Source organism: Phyllostomus discolor, chromosome 1, assembly GCF_004126475.2.
Source record: "Phyllostomus discolor isolate MPI-MPIP mPhyDis1 chromosome 1, mPhyDis1.pri.v3, whole genome shotgun sequence".
NCBI classification, from domain to species: domain Eukaryota; kingdom Metazoa; phylum Chordata; class Mammalia; order Chiroptera; family Phyllostomidae; genus Phyllostomus; species Phyllostomus discolor.
Genome location: NC_040903.2, coordinates 174,466,287 through 174,486,999, shown reverse-complemented (window position 1 = coordinate 174,486,999; position 20,713 = coordinate 174,466,287). Strand labels below are relative to the sequence as shown.

At 35.1% G+C, this 20,713-nt stretch overlaps 2 protein-coding genes across 3 annotated transcripts in view; one reads left to right on the top strand and one right to left on the bottom strand.

Moving 5' to 3' along the window:
• Positions 1–20,713, top strand: part of CLPX (caseinolytic mitochondrial matrix peptidase chaperone subunit X) — a 36,598-nt gene that overhangs the window by 10,534 nt on the left and 5,351 nt on the right. Inside the window, exons 3-11 of one of the 2 annotated variants that reach the window (XM_028505625.2) lie at positions 54–171; positions 6,433–6,587; positions 8,235–8,394; positions 9,817–9,858; positions 13,561–13,737; positions 14,095–14,259; positions 15,086–15,174; positions 16,153–16,317; positions 19,423–19,722. In XM_028505625.2, the coding sequence (XP_028361426.1) occupies positions 54–171; positions 6,433–6,587; positions 8,235–8,394; positions 9,817–9,858; positions 13,561–13,737; positions 14,095–14,259; positions 15,086–15,174; positions 16,153–16,317; positions 19,423–19,722 (1,371 nt within the window). The remainder of the gene's footprint in view (positions 1–53; positions 172–6,432; positions 6,588–8,234; positions 8,395–9,816; positions 9,859–13,560; positions 13,738–14,094; positions 14,260–15,085; positions 15,175–16,152; positions 16,318–19,422; positions 19,723–20,713) is intronic. The other variant, XM_036009196.1, reaches the window with a different exon arrangement.
• LOC114491501 (deoxyuridine 5'-triphosphate nucleotidohydrolase-like) lies at positions 671–1,393 on the bottom strand (the record flags this gene model as incomplete). The annotated part of the gene is made up of 1 exon (XM_036010836.1): positions 671–1,393. A coding segment is annotated over one exon (723 nt), but the record flags the coding sequence as incomplete, so codon positions are not given.

Here is a 20,713-nt window from a genome sequence, read left to right as displayed (position 1 = left end):
TGCCTGAAAGTAATAACTGACACTCTCTTTTTTTCCTTCTCTATAAACATTAGAAATCAGTGAGTGAGGGAAGCAGTAAAAAATCGGGCTCTGGGAATTCTGGGAAAGGCGGAAACCAGCTGCGTTGTCCTAAATGTGGCGACTTGTGCACACACGTAGAGACCTTTGTATGTAAGTATTGCTCCCACTGTTGTTCTTTTTCTCTGCTTTTCCTGTGAGTTGTTAACCGTATAGAAATATATAAATTATGTGAACCAGGATTATTTTCTTCCTGAGCATACATGATTCTCTCTTATGTTCACCAGATACTAAAAATCCTCAGGACTAGTAATGTTTTGCACTGTGGCATAAGGGATAATTTAAGAAGACTACTTGCTTCTTTATTTTGCTTATGTGTGTTTACTTTAAATTTGGATTTTGTGAAGTTTTTACTTTTAATTTTTTATGGTTTTAGTTCAGTTTGTATAATAATTTGTATCTGTGAAAGAATTAAAATTTACTGAATGAAAGGCTTTGCTTGTGATTTACAGAGTAATCAAAACATAAGTTGTTGAGGGGTAGCATTTAGTGAATTAAATAATACAGTTCTGGGGCAGGGAGAATCTGTAATTGATGTACATTTGATTGGAAAAGAAACTGTATTAGGTTATCCTGCAGATTTTTATAACAATCAAATGTAGAAAAACAAAACAAAGTAAAGTTCTGTGTGATCCCAACAGAGTACCCTTTCCTTGATATAAGAGAACCAAACATTTTTAGAAGCTAGAGCTATTAAGTTTACAGAAGTGCAAAACAGTAAAGAAGAACTCTTTATTTTTAAGAAAAAAGTACATTTTTTCATTTTTCTATTCTTGGCATCAATTTTATTCTTTACAGTGGGACTGAAACCTCCTGAACCTTTTTTAATGTTGTCCAGATGTTGAACTTTCTCTATTTCTGGATAAAAAGTCAGTGCACAAATGAGCTGGGCAGTTTGGTCACCCTTTTTTACTTCAAGCTTTTCTTTGCCAAAATTAAACAGTACAACAACAATATTTCCTCTATAATCTTTCTTTATGATGCCAGTTCCTGTATCTATGAAGTGTTTTGCAGCCATGCCAGAACACAGAGCTACTCTTCCATACCACTGAGAAGAAAGAGCTGTATGAGTGTTGGTTTTCACCGGGGTTTTCTCCACGGGTGGAACTGTGTAATCATAGGTACTGTACAGGTCATAGACTGCTGTCCATGCAGACCCCTTGATTGAAGCAGTGGCATGCTCCAAGAGCCCAGCAAAGCCACTTCCTGGGGCAGATGGCAGGTGACTCTTCAGAGCACAGCATGGCAGAGCAGAATGGGGTTGGGGAAGTGGGGGTGGGGGAGAGCAGAGGGACTGAGAGGTCACAGGGTCAAATTTTGTGAGTTTTCAAGCACGTGACCATTAAGCTGTAGAGAAACCAAGGATTCTTTATTCTGTATTTATTTTTTTAAGATTTTATTTATTTATATTTTTTAGAGAGAGGGGAGGGGAGGGAGGGAGAGAAACATCGATGTGCAAGAGATACATCCATTGGTTATTTCTCTCAGGCCCACGACTGGGGACCTGGCCCGCAACCCAGCCATGTACCCTGACTGGGAATCGAACTGGTAACTCTTTAGTTCACAGGCCAGCACTCAATCCACTGAGCCACACCAACTGGGGCTATTCTGTGTTTATTATTCCATTCTTCACATACCTATTGATCATCTCATAAAACTGGAGAGCTCAGCCATTCAAATATTAAGACGTTTCCTTCTCTGAGTACTTACCAGAGGAGCTGTGCTCTCAATTCTAGAAAATGTCTGATCATTATTAATGATTGAGACACTAAGAGAAGGAAGAAATCCATAGTCCTACTTTTGCTGTTACTGTAACTCTGAAATGCAAAGATGTTACTACAGACACTTTGTTTAATGAAGCAAATAACTAATTTCTTATGTGATTAGAGTTAATGGTAATAATTCAAGAGTACCTTACATTATATTGCCACATCAGCCTTCCTCTACAGTCCAGTTACAAGGTTGGTGGTAAGGTTTGGCAGACATTTCAGTTTTTGATGATTAGCTGGAGAGGATTCTCTGTATTATAAACCAGATATGAGACTTCAGTTGCAGTTTTACATTGATCAGTAACATTAATGGGCCACTCTTTGAAAAAGTACTACATGTAGCATGTTTTTACAGTTTTGGAAAGACTTTTAAAGTATTGGGTTGGCCAAAAAGTCCATTTAATTTTTTCTGTAAAATAAAAGACACATTTTTCATTTTTACCAATAACCATTGATTTGAATATTTTGAGTATGTTGGCTATCTCCTGCTATTGGTTTCTAGTGGGCAGAGGCCAGGGGTGTTGCTAAATGTCTTCCAATGCAGAAGACAGCCCCACAGCAAAGAATTGTTTGGCCAAAAAGTCAGTAGTACCAAGAAACTTTGCAAATCACTTTTGACACATTCGATCAGTCATAGCACCTTCTCCATATACTGCAAAAGATCTTTTTTGGTGTGTCAGTTGCATTTTTTCTTGTAACAATGAAGCATAATATGCTGAAAATGTTGCATATCTTCTTCTAAGTGGCTGCAGAAAAATTTGCTAATTTTGATAAGTTTTTAAAAAAATGCATGCTGATGGATAGATCTGGAGAGCATTATGCTAAGTGAAATAAGCCAGGTGGTAAAAGACAAATACCATATGATCTCACCTATAAGTGGAACCTAATCAACAAAACAAACAAGCAGGCAAAATATATAACCAAAGACATTGAAATAAAGAACAAACTGACAGTAACCAGAGGGTAGGAGGGAGGGGATAACGGGGCCAAAAAGGGGAAGGGTCATCAAGGAACATGTATAAAGAACACATGGACAAAGCCACAGGGGGGTAGGAAGGAGGGTGGGAGGTGGGGGTGAGTGGGGTGGAGGGTGGGTAGAAAATGGAGACAACTGTACTTGAATAACAATAAAAATTTTTTTAAATGCATGCTGATATGACAACTGTCACAATGCAGTCTAACAGAATTCTTTTGAATCAAGTTAAATACAACTAAGTGCCATGAGAGGCATTGTAGGGAAAAAACTAAAAGTTTTTGTCCCACCCAATAGTTCCATTCTATTCTATAGCTGGAATGTTAGAAGTTTCACTTGTGATTTTTGCCTAGTAATAGATCAAAGAGAAAAATAAGTCTGAACGAATATTAATTCAGATTGCAACATAAAGTGAAAGTGATAGAACTAGATGATAACTTCTAAATAACATTTGCTGTTAACAAAACTCGGTATAATAAAGTTCTCAAAAAATCTGAGAATTGCTCAATTCATAATGGCAGTGTTATAGTATATGTATTTTAATCAAGAAAATTTTCCCTTAATTTTTTTCAGAGAAAGATTTCAACCTTTCTAGACCTATGAAATAATTTCTTAGAATAGAAAAGGAAAGGAACTAACATTTGGTGCCTGTATATGTAATTTTATTCTGACAATTTCATTTTTATCAGGATGGAGAATATCCTCATTTTTATCAGTGAAGAAGCTGAAATTGAGCAAGTTTAAGTAACTTGTCCAAGGTGACACAAAGCAGTGAAGACTCACTATTCAGAAGTCCCTAGCGCACACATTTCTACCAACTGGAATTCCTTAGGGATAAACTAGGTTCTCTTGAGATCAAGTTTATTTTTCTTTTATGCAGTGTTTTCAAAACCTGCCCGGGTCACTGCAGTGTTGTTTAACAGTGATTAAGTGAATGCTGAGGGTGATTGTGAACCATAGATCCCCTCCTTTCCTAGAGATTGAGACTCTGTAGATGTTGGGTAGGATTCCAGAATATGCAAATATAACAGTGAGACCAAGTGTGGAAAACACTATACACTAGTCAACTCAGTTGTGAGGTGGTCTGTTTCCTTTGGGAGTTCGAATGGAGGAGGGGGCTGTGGAATAAAAGAGTAAAAGAAGAGTACATACCTACACCTAACTTGGCAGGCACACATCTGCTGAGTCAGACACTGCTAGGCTCAGAAGTGTCCCTGCCCCCTGGATCTTTACTGCTGAGGAGCAGTAACAGGCCCTGCAGTGAGACTAGGCCCTCCTCCTCTGGTTGTGTTGCCACCTAGTGAAAGTCTCCTCAGAATGTGTCCCTTTTTAATGCAGTGGGTTTTCTGTGTCTACTTGAAAATTAGGTCATCCGAGTTCTAAAGTGTTTTGTTTGATTTCAGGTTATTCATTTTTGTTGAATCAGTATTTATTTAGTTATTCGTTCATAAACATCTTTGTGCTTTTGGTCATTTATAGTTCTTTTGTGAGTGGCCTGTTTAGGTAATTGTCTACTTTTCTGTCATTTTTAACTATTTTTAATTACCTGAGGAATACATGTATATATCCCCCCCTTTATGAAAAAGTAGAGCATTACAGATAAAGCTAAAGCTATATTTCTGTAGTATATCTTCATCAACAAAACTTTTTAAAAGCATAAATGGTGTCATTTATATTGTTCATGTTGTTGCAAATTGCTTTTTTCCTTCCAACTCAGCATGTTTTGAGAGCTATGTATGTTAATACATATAGGTCTAGTCCTTAATTGTTTTTTTTTATGTTCTTTAAATACTGTATAGCAGGAATCAGCAAACTTTTGCTATAAAAGGCCAAACAGTAGATATTTTAGGGTTTGTGGGCCATATGGTCTCTGTTGTAGCTATTCTCATTTGTTGCCGTAGTGCGAAAGCAACCACAGACAGTGTGAATGAGTAAGGATGGCTGTGTTTCAGTGCAACTTGGACATTGAAATTTGAATTTCATGTAATTTTCATTGTCATTTTTTCCAGGATGTAAAAACTATTTTTAGCTCATGAATCTTGTTGTGTAGTCAATCTAACAGGTATATTTGTAGTAATTTTTATGTTTTCTTATAGTGGTATTACACTTGCTTAACTTTGTTGAAATATCATTTTGTAGATACTATTATGAATGTATAGAAAATCATTAGAAATTGAAATAAGACTAATATCTAAGGAAGTTTTGATTATAATGACTAAGATATACTATTCTTTAGCCAATTAAAAAAATAACTTGTTAAACATGAATAGTCTCCCCGCTCTAAGTTAGAGCCTTTAGTTGTTTTTATTTTTATCTACATATAGGTTTTGAAGCCTTGCTGCACTTACATGTCTCATAGGGCATGAATTAAACTTTTCTGCAGTGGTTTGGAGATTTTATGTTAGACCTTGAAACTTGTTTAAAATCATGACAAACATTCATTTAAACAAATCTCCTAGTAAAGCTTTTACTAAGGTAGTCTCTCTGTTGTTGGCATACTATACAAGCTTGCTTACTGGGATCAGTTTTCTGTATATGAAGAAATATAGGATACTTGTAGTAATCATTTAAAGAAAAGAGGTTTAAAAAAAGAGGGTTATTTGTCCCCTCTAACTTACCAAAATTAGATTTTGCTCTTAATTTTTAGGAGTAAAAATATTCATTGAAATGCTTTTCTTTTTTTAGTAAATTATTTTTATTTTATTTTATTTAAATATTTTATTTATTTATTTTTAGAGGGGGGGAAGGGAGGGAGAAAGAGAAGCAGAGAAACATCAGTGTATGGTTGCCTCTAGTGTGCCCCACACTGGGGACCTGGCCTGCAACCCAGGCATGTGCCCTGACTGGAAGCAAACTGGCAACCCTTTGGTTTGCAGGCCAGTGCTCAATCCACTGAGCCACACCGGCCGGGTGAGAAACCATTTTTACCCTCACTTTTAACTGCCCCTGTGTTGTTTTCAAAAGCTGTATGATTATCTTTAAGTAAATATGACTATGTTGTTACTTTGTTAGTTTCTTGGTGGTTTTTAGGTCAAAGAAATAGAAATTAGTGGAAGTATTAAAGACGAAAATAAGGAAGGTATCAAATAATTTTATCTTTTTACTAAGTTAAGGTTTTATAAAATGCTCATAAGTTTGAAAAGAACCTAAAGAATATACTATTTTATATTTTTAGGGATTAAAATAGATTTCTCTCTTTCAACTTCTGTGTATGCTTGAAATTGTTCATAATAAAATGTTGGGAAAATAGATTAATGTACTTGTATTTTACTTTTTCACATATTTCAATAACAATTATTTAATATTCTTATGGTGGTTTTAAAAATTAAGTTTGGTGTTTGGAAAGTTGAAAGACTTTCAGTCAATCTTTTCTCTTAATGAGTTACATCATAAAATGAAAGAACCTAGTGGAAATGAAGAAAATATAGTTTGTTGAACTCATCTATCTTTATCATCTCTCTTAGATGTAAAGTAGGCTGTTTGTTGTGGCTAGTGGAGTAAACTACAAGCCTACTTTTTGTAAAGTACAGTTTTCACTTGTAGTAAGTCTCTGAGGTGAATACTATTTGAATTATTTATTTTTTCTCTGCTGACCTTTCTTTTCTTTTACAGCATCCACCCGTTTTGTGAAGTGTGAAAAATGTCATCATTTTTTTGTTGTACTATCTGAAGCTGACTCAAAGAAGAGCATAATTAAAGAACCTGAATCAGCAGCAGAAGCTGTAAAATTGGCATTCCAGCAGAAACCACCTCCTCCCCCCAAGAAGGTATGAAGTCTTAGCCCAGTCTTACAGGCATTTTATCTAGAAAATATTTCATTGCTTTCCCTCTCTGCAGTTTATATTGGACCCTCATATTAGTATCTAAACACATATTGTAAGTAATTAATATGGACTATATCTGGCTAAATTGTTTTTGATATTTAATACTTGGAATTTAGGTGTAGAGCCCATTGCTTTTTTCCCCATGTAATGATTACTATATTCAGTAGCAATGAAAGGTAGTTGGATGATTATTAAAATAGTATTTACTACTAAGTTAATCTAAAATGATAACCTTAAAATAGAACAACTGTGGATTTATTTTTGTTAGTTTGAGCCCCTAAATAACATCAGCCTGCAATCCCTGCCCCTCCCCATTAATTTAGTCTACTTTATGGTAAAACAGCCTCAGACTAACAATGGAAGTGAGTAAGTTTTTCATGGCCAATCTACCGGCACTGTCCTCTATAGTGCTGTGACCTTTGTGGTATGGGCTCTTTCCAGGAGTCTCAGACGGATGTGATTTGGCTGTATGAAACACAACAGTTTACAACCAGCCCCAGTGGGTGGGTACTCAGTGTGCGCTTTCTGAGAACAGGGAGCCCTGCTCCTGGGCGGTGTGCCCTGTGTGCTGGCCACGTTCAGGTGTTTGTACTCTTCGGTTATTTCTCACCCTCCGCCTCAGTGTAGCTTCCTTCTGCTCTGTTTAGATACCACTGTGCATCCAAGTGTGCTCTGCAGATTTAATAATTCATGAGTGTAATTTGTGAAGATTTTTTTAAACCATAATAAAATGCATATGGTCAAGAACTAAAGAATTTGTAGTGTAAAAATAAATAATGTAATAGAAAATACAGCTACTAAACTTTATATTCTTCAGCAATTTGTATAGACTTTAGACATCCAAGTCAAAATTCGAGAAAGTAATTAGGCAATTTAACTATTTTCCAGAGTTAGTGAATATCAACAGTTAATTTCTATTTACTGAAAGCTGAAGGAATTTACCCAGGTTCCAAGCTTCTGGCAACATCCAAGTATTGAATAGATCTTTAGTTTCTTTTAAGAATAAAGCTTTTATATTGCCATGTAGGTAAATAACTACCTTTAAAGTTAATATCTGAGAAAAAAGCTAAATGTCTGCGAGAATTAAAATATATAGTTACTCGTATAATGGCTTTTGATTATACCATGCCTATTTATGAAAAGGATAATTTTATAATACATTGTCTTTATGAAGAATATTATTCATATGATTGACAGAGGTGTGGAAAGGATTAATTTTAGTGAAATACATTAATGATGGTATCTTTAGACTTCTGGTGGCATGTGTAGGCATTCTAAGTGTCTTTAATGTTAACTTTTCAAAGTTAGCATCAATGGCATTGTTTATAGAATTGGAACTAGCACTAGTAGCACTAGAAGAGGACAGTGATACTTTGTTAGGCTAAAGAACAAATAATTGTGTTTTTGTACATTTAGGGTTTGGGGCCTTGAATCATTGCTGTATAATGTATCATGCCCTTGGCGTTTTGTTTTTGATGAGTCTTTGTTCAAATTTAAAACTGGAAGCAAATATGTTTAGTATATAACTTTTTAATGTATATGTTTTTATGGTAGCTGATATGAAATTATTCATACCTAATTATTTTTCAGATTTATAACTACCTCGACAAGTATGTTGTTGGCCAGTCATTTGCTAAGAAGGTGCTTTCAGTTGCTGTGTACAATCATTATAAGAGAATATATAATAATATCCCAGCTAACCTGAGGCAGCAAGCAGAGGTTGAGAAGCAGACATCATTAACACCTAGAGGTTAGTGTTTTGATAATTGTCCAATATAGAGATTACTATGTCTAGAAGTAATCTTTATTGTAACTCCTTCCTTTTGTCTTAAAGTGCTTTTAACATAGTACAGCATTTCTCAAAGTGCAGGTCACTTCTCTTTAGTGAATTATGAAATGATTTTGGAAGGTTTCCCACAGCATTTTTTTAAAAGTTAATAGATATGAATAGAAAACACCAGAGTACATTAACTGTATGTAGTTAAGTATCGTTTCTTAAAACTTTTGCTTTTAGTTATATGTGCATGGGATCTGGGTCACAGAGGTAAAGGTATTTCTTACTAAGGGTCTCAGTGAAAAATGTTTGAGAGTCACTGGGGTACAGATTGAGACATCATCTTTAAATTATAGACCTCACCACAGCCAGTTCCCCAGGACCCTCTCGGGGCAGTGCTCTGTGTGACCCTGAGTGCTCTTCTGCCTTCAGGGTACCGAATTCATCTAAGTCATGTGCATGGAGAGATGACTTTTGCAGAACACGGGTAGCACTCTTTCCCTCTTTCCTTTCCGTTTGGGCCCCAGCTACAGTGCTCAAGGTTAGGGGCAAATTTGTAAGTGATTCAAAGTATCAATATAGTTTCTATTGAAGTTAGATTCTAACATACCAATACACTATGTAATCTCAACTTACTGTGGACAATAATGTGTGTTACATTAATAGAATGAGTTTTTAAAAACACTGAATTGAGTAAAATGTAAATTTTTAAGTTTTGTTGTTGCTGTTGGCCACGGAGCCCCAATTTCTTACTTAGGTCCACAGCTATTGTTTTACAACTTGAGAGGGTCCTGCCAAATACTTACATTTATAAGATGACTTTTGATTACTTTTAACAGCTACTAAATATATAACTGGCTCAATGAAGGCATTTGTTCACTTGTTAAACTTACTGCAAAGTACTTATGTAGTAGTATCAGTTACTCTATTTTTAGAAAGTAGAAGTCATAATAACTAATGGAAGACTTGAAACCTTCATTTCGATAAGGTCCAAATAGCACTGCCTCGTCATAGAGCAAAATGGTTTTTTCCTGGTTTCTTCAGTCAACAAATCAATAATTAAGCTGTTCTAGTTCTAGAAAAACAAATGGTGATGTGGTATTTATAGTATGAGGGGTTTAAACTCTTATTGAAGACTTAAATTGTTACTATTCTTAAAATAGATACCTCCTTGGTATTTGACAAGTGTGAATATTAGCAACTAAATAGCCATCATTAATTAATTATATTTGGGTGTTTTTAATATGGAAAGGATGTAACATATGATTCTTTCATAATGTTTTGAAAAGCTAAAAAAGTTAATGAACACATTCTTTAAGTATGTTGAGAAGAAACAAGAATTGGGATACTCCTTGTTTGTTCCCCTAAACAAATATATATTTTCATCCTCTTTCTCAGAGTTAGAAATAAGAAGACGGGAGGATGAGTACAGATTTACAAGTAAGTAATTGCTCCTCAGGTCCTCCTCTGTGACCATTCTTCCTTTTGAGATACACCTCAGCCAAGTATGTCAGCAGTAGTAATGGGGACATATATGTGCTTGTGTATTACCAAGAAAGATGTTGTATATTATCTAAATGTGTTTACCACACATGATATATATAATTTTGGAACAGTTTTTCATAATTTGTGTAGTATGTGTATGTTAGGTTATTTCAGATATTTGATTTTATTTTTTCCATTGTGGTATTTTGTAAAGCATAATGTAGAGAGATGAAAAGTATTATGTATAGTTTTTCTCTTTAAATATAGACCTACATATTAGCAGGAGTTGTATTTGTAGAAGTTTATAGCTTGCCACTTTATATCTTTTTTCTTTTTGCCTTACAATTAGAGTTGATCTGCATAATTATAAGTGACAGAAATTTTAAGGGAGACACATTATCTTCCAGCAACTCTTTGCCAGAAACCATAGTTTATTTTTTGGTGTATGTGAAGCTTAGCGTAACCTTGCAAATTATGAATAAGCCCCAACTCAGTGTTTCCAGCCCGGGATTGTCCCTCTGAGCATCAGGTCTGACGGAGAGTGTGGAAGGACCTGATGCATCCAGGATAGTGGTCATTCCCATGTCTTGTGCACATTCTTTTGTATATCCCATGGTGGATATAATTGCTGCACAGAGGGTAAAGGTTCCGGAGCACCATAAAAAGAGTTATGTGGCCTTTTGTTTCAGTAGTTAAAATAACAAGTACAAGTAAACAATAAACTAATTTGATACTTTTATTTTGCCTTTGAACCAAGCAGTATTATATATCTACTGTCTGAAGTGTTCTCTCTCTCTCTATGATATGTGCCATGAGAACATAACTAGTTTACCAACTCTGGCATGAAATTTATTATATATAATAAAATTATATTATCTCTAGTCATGTTTAAATTGTATGAAAATAATAATTATACCATGCATGATAAAATTAAGAAACAAGTAAGTGCAGTAGAATTAGATTACATATAAGAATGTAAGATGTAAGTACTACACTGTAACTGCGTGTATAATAAATATTTTCTAATCTAAAAATATCAAATATGCTGTCAATATTATATTCATAAATTTAGGCAGATCACTTGTGAAACTAGTAGTAAAATATACAGTGAATATTTTGAAAAAATATATGATATGTGTACTGATTTAATATAATTTAAAGGTTAACAAGTGATAGTATTTACGAACTTAGGTAAAAGCAATTTATAATTATATGTATTGATTGACTTAGAAATTAATATTTTGAAAGCTTAAATAGAATTTATTTTTATGTATAGTTTAGTCTGGTTGTAAGTTAAGGCATTAGGCCAAAGACATATATAATCAAAATATTCCTGAAAGTTCCTTGAAAATCACATGTCAGAGACCAGCATACTGTATAATAAGACTGATGGCTGACAGTAGAAGTACCCCGTGCCATAAAAATCTATGATCTGTGTTTGGAACAAAGTGACAGGCAGTTGGGACTGGGACATTACCCAGGTCTTATCCAGGAGCTTGTTCATTTCCTTGTACAAAAAGAAAACCCATTTAAAAAAAAAAAAAGACTGATTTTTTTTTCTTCCATCATTGGAACATATGTTTTCTTAAGTGGAGCACCAGATGAAATATTGGGTTGGCCAAGAAGTCCATATGGTTTTTTCCATAAAATAAAAGACACATTTTTTATTTTCACTAATGACTTTATTGATTTGCAAATTTTGAGTATGTTGGCTATCTCTCATGTGGTAGAATGTTGATTGTTCTCAATTAACGTCTCAGTTTGATCACTATCAACTTCAACTGGTCTACCTGACTGGAGCATCATCCAGAGAAAAATCTCCAGCACGAAACTTAACAAACCACTTTTGACAAGTTCAATCAGTCACAGCACCTCCTCCACACACTGCACAGATCTTTTCCTGCATTTCAGTTGCATTTTTACCTTTCTTGAAATAATAAAGCATAATATGCTGAACATATGTATTTTCTTTCATCTTTGATATTAAAATGGCTACACAAAAATTCACTAGTTCTGATAAGTTTTTTTTTAAATGCACACTGGTAAGACAGCTGTCATAATACAGTCTAACGAAATTGTTTCAAATGAAGTTAGAGACAACTAAGTGCTACTAAAGTCATCGTGTGGAAAAAACCAAATGAACTTTTTAGCCAATTAAATAGTTGGTTTGCTTTTAAGAGCTATATTATAGAAATACTTAAACTCTAATGAAATAGCAATGCTAATAGCAAATTCTTTTATGACACTTACAAAAGTATCTGCCAGACACTGTTGTGTTTTATATATATTAACTTACTTAATTTTCCCAACACCTGTAAGACAGAAACTTTATTTTCATCCTCACTTTACATATGACAAAACTGAAGCACAGAAATTTTAAGTAATTTGTCCAGGGCTATACAGCTGATGAGTTTCACGCAGCTAACCACTGTGCTAGCCTGCCTGTTCATAGCCCTGCTCATTGTAAAGAGTTGCTCATGCAGTGAGATGGGCAGAGACAGAGACTAAGTAAGAGAACAAGAGAGTTATCTCACAGTTTCTGCAGCATATTTTCATGAAATATAATGATTAACCTCATCTGTTTTGTACTATTTAAATTATTCCTATTTTAACTTAAATCATTGAGTAAGTCAAATACATGCATCATGTGACTCACTGTAGTTACTAGTCTGGACAATTGAAAATACTAGTGGGATTCTTTCCTTCAGCCAAGGGAGAGTGAGAATAAAATTTTATTTTGTTTTTGTTCTAGGCATCTGTTGATAAACTGATAGGTCACCAGCAATATCAGTCTCATCTAGTTAAGCATTGTATCTTTACTAAAGGGACTAGAAAGATCCAGTGAAGATCCTATACAATCAGATTCAGATAGTGCCAGGGGATAATGAGTCTTACCATACTTGTTTTCTCTGGTAGACTCACAGAGTCACTCTTAGATGTGGAAGAGACTGTGGAGGTCGTAAGTCTCAGTATCTTCACTTTGCAGTAAGGAAGCAGGCCTTACTATAGGAAGTAAAGTTAAGTGACTTGACACAGCAGCAGAACTGAGGCTAGAACCCAAGTTCTGTTTCTCAGTTCAATGTTTTTGTCTTTCTCTATAGCCATGCATCTTTTCATTTGTACTGAAAAAAAAATATATATATATATACCTTTGTTAGTCTTTCAGAGTACATCCAAATCAATTGCATTTTGTTCTTATACCTCCCAGCCATGTGTTTGAATTGGATAGGACAGGAATTATTACCATTTTATAGATTAGGAAACAGCACTAAGGTTTACATGACTTGCCCCAAATCATATAGCTGTTTAGCGACAAAACAAGGATCAAAACCAAAGCTTTCTGAGTCCTACCATTATTCTTTTTTTATTATACTGCCTTTCCTTGAATGAAAGGGCATCCTTCATACAGGTTTACATAAATAGGGAGGGGAGGATAAATAGAATCTGTTTCTTTTACTTGAGTTTTCCTGAAAAATTGTTGTCTTGTAAATTTGTCAACTAGATAATTGGAAGTTTTCTTTCTTTTTAGGTAAGACAGATTGTCAAAATATTTCAGTTTTTCTAAATAGTTGATTGGTTTTAGATATAAGGTTTTAACGGGCATATTTTCAAGTAAAATATCGTGAAGCTCTAGTAGTTCCTGTGGCACTTTTTCAGAATTGCTTCAGATTGCTGGAATCAGTCCACATGGTAACGCTTTAGGAGCATCAGTGCAGCAGCAGGTAAACCAGCAAATGCCGCAGGAAAAACGAGGAGGTGAAGTCTTGGATTCCTCCCATGACGACATAAAACTCGAGAAGAGTAATATTTTGCTGCTTGGACCAACTGGGTCAGGTAAATAACTTCCTGAGAAAATTTACTACTCATTTAAAAAATAGAATATAAATAATTCTGTAACCTGTGTTTTGTGATTGAGAGATCCTGGATCTGGAGAAGAAAATCCAAGGCCAATCTTATGCATACATTATCAGGATTTCTGCATAGGCTCCAAGCTGGATTTGAGGCATTGATATTGCCCTTTAGGCTAATTTCTAACAACAGGGATAATAAAAGTAATATACCATTAGATCTGAATAAAAGTGGAGAAAAGATATAACAGTGATTTTTTAATTATATACCATTCAAATTAATTTTGCATTTTTGTAGAGAATTTGTATGTCATCGTATTTCAGTTGCTGTTTCTATTTGTAGGTAAAACTCTGCTGGCACAAACTCTAGCTAAATGCCTTGATGTCCCTTTTGCTATCTGTGACTGTACAACTTTGACTCAGGCTGGATATGTAGGTGAAGATATTGAATCTGTGATTGCCAAACTGCTCCAAGATGCCAATTATAATGTAGAAAAAGCACAGCAAGGTATGTTTTCAGCATAGCTGCTTGTCTGTCCCTCAGTAGGCTCTTGAGGAAACAATCTAATATTAAGAGCTAATACTATTTTGAATCAAGGAGTAACTCTGTAATTATATAAAAGTAGCCATGCTAAACATTTTCTAGTATACTAAGGGCCACTAAGTTTGCTTTGCCTTACTGTCACTAGATGATTACTTGGGTGAAAACTGATTTACTATTCCATTAGATCCTTAATACTGTCATTGTGTTTGCTGTTCTGACTCTCCTCTAGACTCCTAATACTGGGATGGGGAGGAGACGGGTGCAAGGACAAGAGCAAGGGCAGGAGTGTACATGATGAATCTACAAACAGATCAGTCTATTCACCTATAGGATGTCATAGATACTGCATTTCTCCTTTCCCCATCTATCAACTGTCCTTGTTTACATGAAGAGCTTGCACTTCCTGTCAGATCCTTCAAGACATATTTTAAGACAATATACCAGTAGTTGGGAAAGAGTCAAAGTTCTGCTAGTATCAGCACCTCTAAGAGACTCCTAGAATCAAGAACCAGAAACATTAGTGGAGTGAATAACTATTGTCAGACAGAATTGATTATCATAGCCAAGTGATAATTGTATAAAATAAATTATAAAACATGTGCACAAAAGGATGAATAGGAGAGAGTGCAGTGTTTTGTTTTGTTTTTTTAAATCACATTAAGCCATTAAATATGTTAAGTGTGAAAGATCAAATAACTTGGCTCTCTGGCTACCTAGTCTTGTAAAGCTGAGGTTATCTATCTTATGTATATCTTTTTCATATTATAATAAACTCCTCCTTAAATTATAGGAATTGTCTTTCTGGATGAAGTAGATAAGATTGGCAGTGTGCCAGGCATTCATCAGTTACGGGATGTAGGTGGAGAAGGCGTTCAGCAAGTAAGCAGTTGAATATTTTGTTCAAGCCCACTAAAAGGAAGGGAATACATCAGCCTCCCAATATTGTACGTTTGGTTTCATATTTAATTAGATTCTATTTGTTTATTTTTCCCACCCCCAAACTCCACATACCATTTTAAAGTAGTTCAGATCCTAAGAGAAAGCTAATTGGTGATTTTAAATACCATATTACCTTTTTTAGGATATTAAAATTATTTTAAAGAACAGAAAAAAATGAAATTTAATTTTTGTTGGTTTTATTCCTCAAGGGCCTAGTTAAACATTTCTAGAGGACTCTTAAAGAAAGTTCTGGCTCTAACTAGACACAATGAACTATATACATGTATCTTATTCTTTTCACTTAGTTAGAAAATGGGATAAAATAGTGTTTCACTCCTTGTAGAGTCATAAAGTCCAAATGATACGTTGTTCAACTGACCTTTTACTGGTAACTAATTATGACCTAAACCACAGGAGAAGGAAAATTGCTTTCTTTTGTTGACAAAGACATAGAGAAGTACAATCACAATAAGAAAATGTGCTGGATAAATTGTTTTTATTAAAGGCATCTCAAAATATAGATGTTCTCAAAGTTTAATACTGGGAGTAGAGTAAAATTTTATTTATATAAAAGACAAATCTTTAATTTTTTTCCCAACTCTGAATGTTCCCATAATGATTGGGTACCATCTTATAGAGTTGTAATTCTATTTTTATGTTGGAATTATGTCTTTACCATCAAAACAACCTCTCAGTTGACTATTTTCTGAATATGTCAGGAGTCCTATAACTATTCCACCTAAATTTATGAATTATTAATGTGATAGTATATGTTAGTTGTAGAAATATGGGAGTTTTTTTTAGTTATGCTCATTGACCATAACCACGTATTATTTTCCCCATTAAATCCCATTATCTAAAATATAATAAATAATACACTTATAAGATGATGCTATAAATCATTCATTCTTTATTTAGGGCTTACTAAAACTACTAGAAGGCACAATAGTCAATGTTCCAGAAAAGAATTCCCGTAAGCTCCGTGGAGAAACAGTACAAGTTGATACAACAAACATCCTGTTTGTTGCATCTGGTGCTTTCAATGGTTTGGACAGAATCATCAGCAGGAGGAAGAATGAAAAGGTAAGTTTTGCTGAGGTGTTACTGGGACAGAGCATTTGAAATTACAGAGGATAGACATTCAGTTTCTATTCTCATATCTGCTGGCTGCTAGTTGTGAATTTTTAAGAGTTAGGTTTTCTTAGAGCATACCAAAAACATATTTCTAGTTTTTTTTCTTTTTAATTTCAGAATAGTAAATTAGAAGATTTCTAAATATCACCTATATATGGGCATCTTTAAAGTATAACTTGATGATTTCAATGTTATGTTTCATTTAAGGAGTTATTTTATTATGAGGTAGGTGCTGTAACAGTAAAATTTCTGTTCATTCCTCTTGCTCAGTTCGCTGAAGCCCAGTGAAGAGCTTGTCTCCCTTGCCCCTGCCTGTAGATCACTGCTGACGTTCCCAAACGGAAGGAAGCAGTTCGGGGACTGGAGGAAGGGTTGTGGATCCCACATAGTTTTACAAATGTTTCTTAAGCATTCTTATAAACCTTGATTTTAACTGAAACATATTTCTTCATATCATCAAGGTATATGCCCAGAACCTATTTGTTGATCGATCGTAATAAAATATAGTATCAACATAGAAGCCCAAAAGACCTGTATTTTTCATGTGTTTGTGTTTTGCATAATGTCTAGCCACAAATGATCCCTTTTACATAACATATGCTCCCTAAATGAATATATCATAGATCAACTCTTTGCTGTTATCACTCGCTTTAAGTTTCTCTCCTTGGCTTTGCATGCACTAGTTTCAGTAGCAGTTTAGTAGTAGTACAAATACAGTGCTGCTAATGGGATGGTTGCCTGTAGTAACCCCTCTGCATAGGCTGAAGGAGAAAACGTTTGTACATATACTGACAGAGCCCTGTGATGCTGTTAGTCCTCATTACCAGACCTTATTCAGCATGGGTAGGGTTATATTTTTATTTTTCATATTATTAATTTGTTGGGGGGGTTGCTTTTGAAATTCTGAATAAATTAACCTAACAAATTAGAAAGGAATTATTTCTGTGTGTGTGTGTGTGTGTGTGTGTGTGTGTGTCAAAGGAAGAGAGAAAGACTTTATATTTGAAATTCTGTGACCATAGGCAGGGATATTCTGATATTTACTTATAATTAATAATTCCAACAAGACTTTGAAGCTGGAAACATGTAGAAAAGAACAGTAAAATACAATGTGAGAGCCCTGGCTGGTGTGGCTCAGTGGACTGAGTGCTGACCTGCGAACAAAGGATCGCTGGTTTGATTCCCAGTCAGGGCATGTGCCTGGGTTTGGGCCAGGTTCCCAGCTGGGGGTATGCACATGACAGGCACCCACACACTGATGTTTCTTTCCCTCTCTTTCTCCCTCCTCTCTCTCTCTCAAATAAATAAATAAACAAATAAATAAATCTTAAAAGAATAATGTGAGAAAAGAGATAGGAAACATGTAGAAGGAAGGTTTCGGTCATACGTGGTCTTCAAGAGAGACAAAGATTAAAAAAATAGTTTGTCACATAGATCTTTATGAAAAGGAGGCAGGCATAAGAATCTTCAACAGTGATTTTATAGAGAATTAAACACATGTGTGTGGCTACTGTTTTATCAACCTTCGTTGAAAGCCCTGGGTACAATAGTAAGTATATATAATACATTTGTATTCCAATCATATCAAAGTGCTTGAAGGCCTAAGTATTATTCCTTTAGAGTCAGGGGTGTCCAAACTTTTGGCGTCTCTGGGACGCACTTGAAGAAGAAGAGTTGTCTTGGGCCACACATTAAATACATTGCAACACGTAATCACAAAAAAACTCATAATGTTTTAAGTAAATTTACAGTATTGTGTTGCGCTACACTCACAGCCATCCTGGGCCGAAAGCAGCTTGCAGGCTGCAGGTTGGGCACCTCTGCTAGATCATGCCCTCCACTACCTCAGTCTAGTTGGCAAATACGTGTCATCCTTTAAGACTCAGTCTGTTAAACGATTAGGAAATTCCTCTGTGAAGGCTTTCTTGCTTGCCATCTACCCTCACTCCCCTGTATATGCCTCTTTTCCTCTTTTCCACTGCCACTGTTTCCTGGACATTGTCCTTTATTGCACCTATGACACTGTAATGACACCTTCATGTGTTCTCACTCTAAACAAACCCTTGTAGGATAGGGGCTGTGTTCAGGTTTGTATCCCCAGTGTTTTATTATAATGCTTGATGTTTGTATTTACATAATAAATATGTTTATTACTGTATATGCATATATGTAACATATGCTTAATAAGTGCTTAAATTATTAAAAGGTATTTTGCTTTCCAGTACACTAATGGTCCATGTACACAGCTTAGAGAATCACAGGGATCGATTTTTAATTTAAGCTGTTTTCTCACACAGCATGTGCTTATACTTTTGAAAAAAGCTATACCACATATCAAAATTAAACTTTCTGATAATTGCCTAGAGTATAGTTCTTTTATATTGATTGAAGCAAGATCCATACACCTTAGATATCCAACCTTTTGCAGCAGTTAGCATTCTTGTTTGATGTTATCCTTATATGTTCTTTATAAAATCTAATCTTAATTTATTCTGATTCATAGGTTGATCTATATAACCCTAAATCATAGGTTAGCAGTGACTTAAGATACTTGTGGATAATTTCTTTGTAAGGCTTCTTATTCCATAGGCAATAGTTCTGTTTACAGTATTACAAAATTAACTTTGGTTACACAGTAATTACTGTCTCCATTTTCACAGTTCTTACACAGTTTGGAAACCACACTAATTCAGAGGTCTCAGAAAAACCCTGCAGCATCATTATCTGAGTTCTAAGGGACTTCTTTTTATAGTTTTTACTTACCTACTTTTACTAGAAATCATTCTTTGAAAGTTGGTTGTTATATAGGGGCTAGGTTCTGAATTCTGAAGGCAGATAGACCTGAGTTCAAATCCTGCCTTTACCAGGTACACCAATGAGGCTTTGTCCAAGGTATTAGGTCCTTAACCTCTCTAGGCCTGTTTGCTTCATTGTAAAATGTTAATGGTAATAGGACTTTCTTATGTTACAAAAATCACATGAGATGTGCATGCAGAGACCTTAGTACAATGCAACTTCATCTGTTATTTATAACATCCATCTGTTCTTTGGCAGTATCTTGGATTTGGAACGCCATCTAATCTGGGAAAAGGCAGAAGGGCTGCAGCTGCTGCAGACCTCGCCAATCTAAGTGGCGAATCAAATACTCACCAAGACATTGAAGAAAAAGATCGATTATTACGTCATGTAGAAGCCAGAGATCTCATTGAATTCGGCATGATTCCTGAGTTTGTGGGGCGGTTGCCTGTGGTAGTCCCTTTGCATAGCCTAGATGAGAAAACACTTGTACAGATACTAACTGAGCCACGTAATGCTGTTATTCCCCAGTACCAGGCGTTATTCAGCATGGATAAGGTTAGATTTTTATTTTTCATACTTTGTCAATTTATGGGGTCTTTTTTGTTTTTGTTTTTTTGGGGTTTTTTTTCTCGCTATTGAAACTGCATTAAATTAGCATAAGAAATTTAAAAAAAAACAACAGTCCTGCTAATCTGGAATACCACACTATTCCTCACTCAATATGGATTTAGGAATCAGGGAATGTACATTTTGTTATATTAGACATTTAGGAGTTAGCTTTACATTTTCTTAATTAAAATCTTCATTATAGCATAAAGTCCAAAGATATATATGTATTATTCCAGTAGTCTACTCTCCACCCTTCAAGTCAGACACACAGGATTGTCCTTTCAGCCTTGATACTGTAAATACTTTTATTATGATATATTGCGTATACTCTTACATACTTTTTTTCTATAAAGTTTTATTAACTCCAACATCAACTTCTCTGCAGCCAGGCACCTGGAGGTCACTCAAACACCCACAGTCATCAGATAGCAAATGTTTTGGGGTTTATGAACTTGATATCTCTAAATATTAGCCTCCTCTCTGTTGCCATTGCCACTACCTCAGCTCAAGCTCTTTTATCATTCCTCACCTTGAACCACGCATTTGGTTCCTAATTGGTCAGTCTCCCTGTCTCAGATGTGTCTCTGACCATCACCACCATCATTATCTTCCACTTTACTTCCAGAGTGGATCACTTTAAATTATTGAGCACAGTGTCCAACAAACAGATACTAAATTCTTAATAAATGTTTATTGAATGAATAAACACAAAGCTAATTATTTTACTCTCCTCCTTAAAATCCTTCAGTGGTCCCCTGTTCTTATTTAGATGCCTCTGCTCTGGTGCTTCCTTAGCACAATGCGTGTTCTGTGCCCAAAATAGTAGTTCACTTACTTGTCACTTTCCAGTAGACCAAGTTCCCTGAAAGCAAAGAGCATGTCTGATTCATCATTCAGTCTCTAACATATGAGTACATAGGGCTTCAGTGATTGTTGA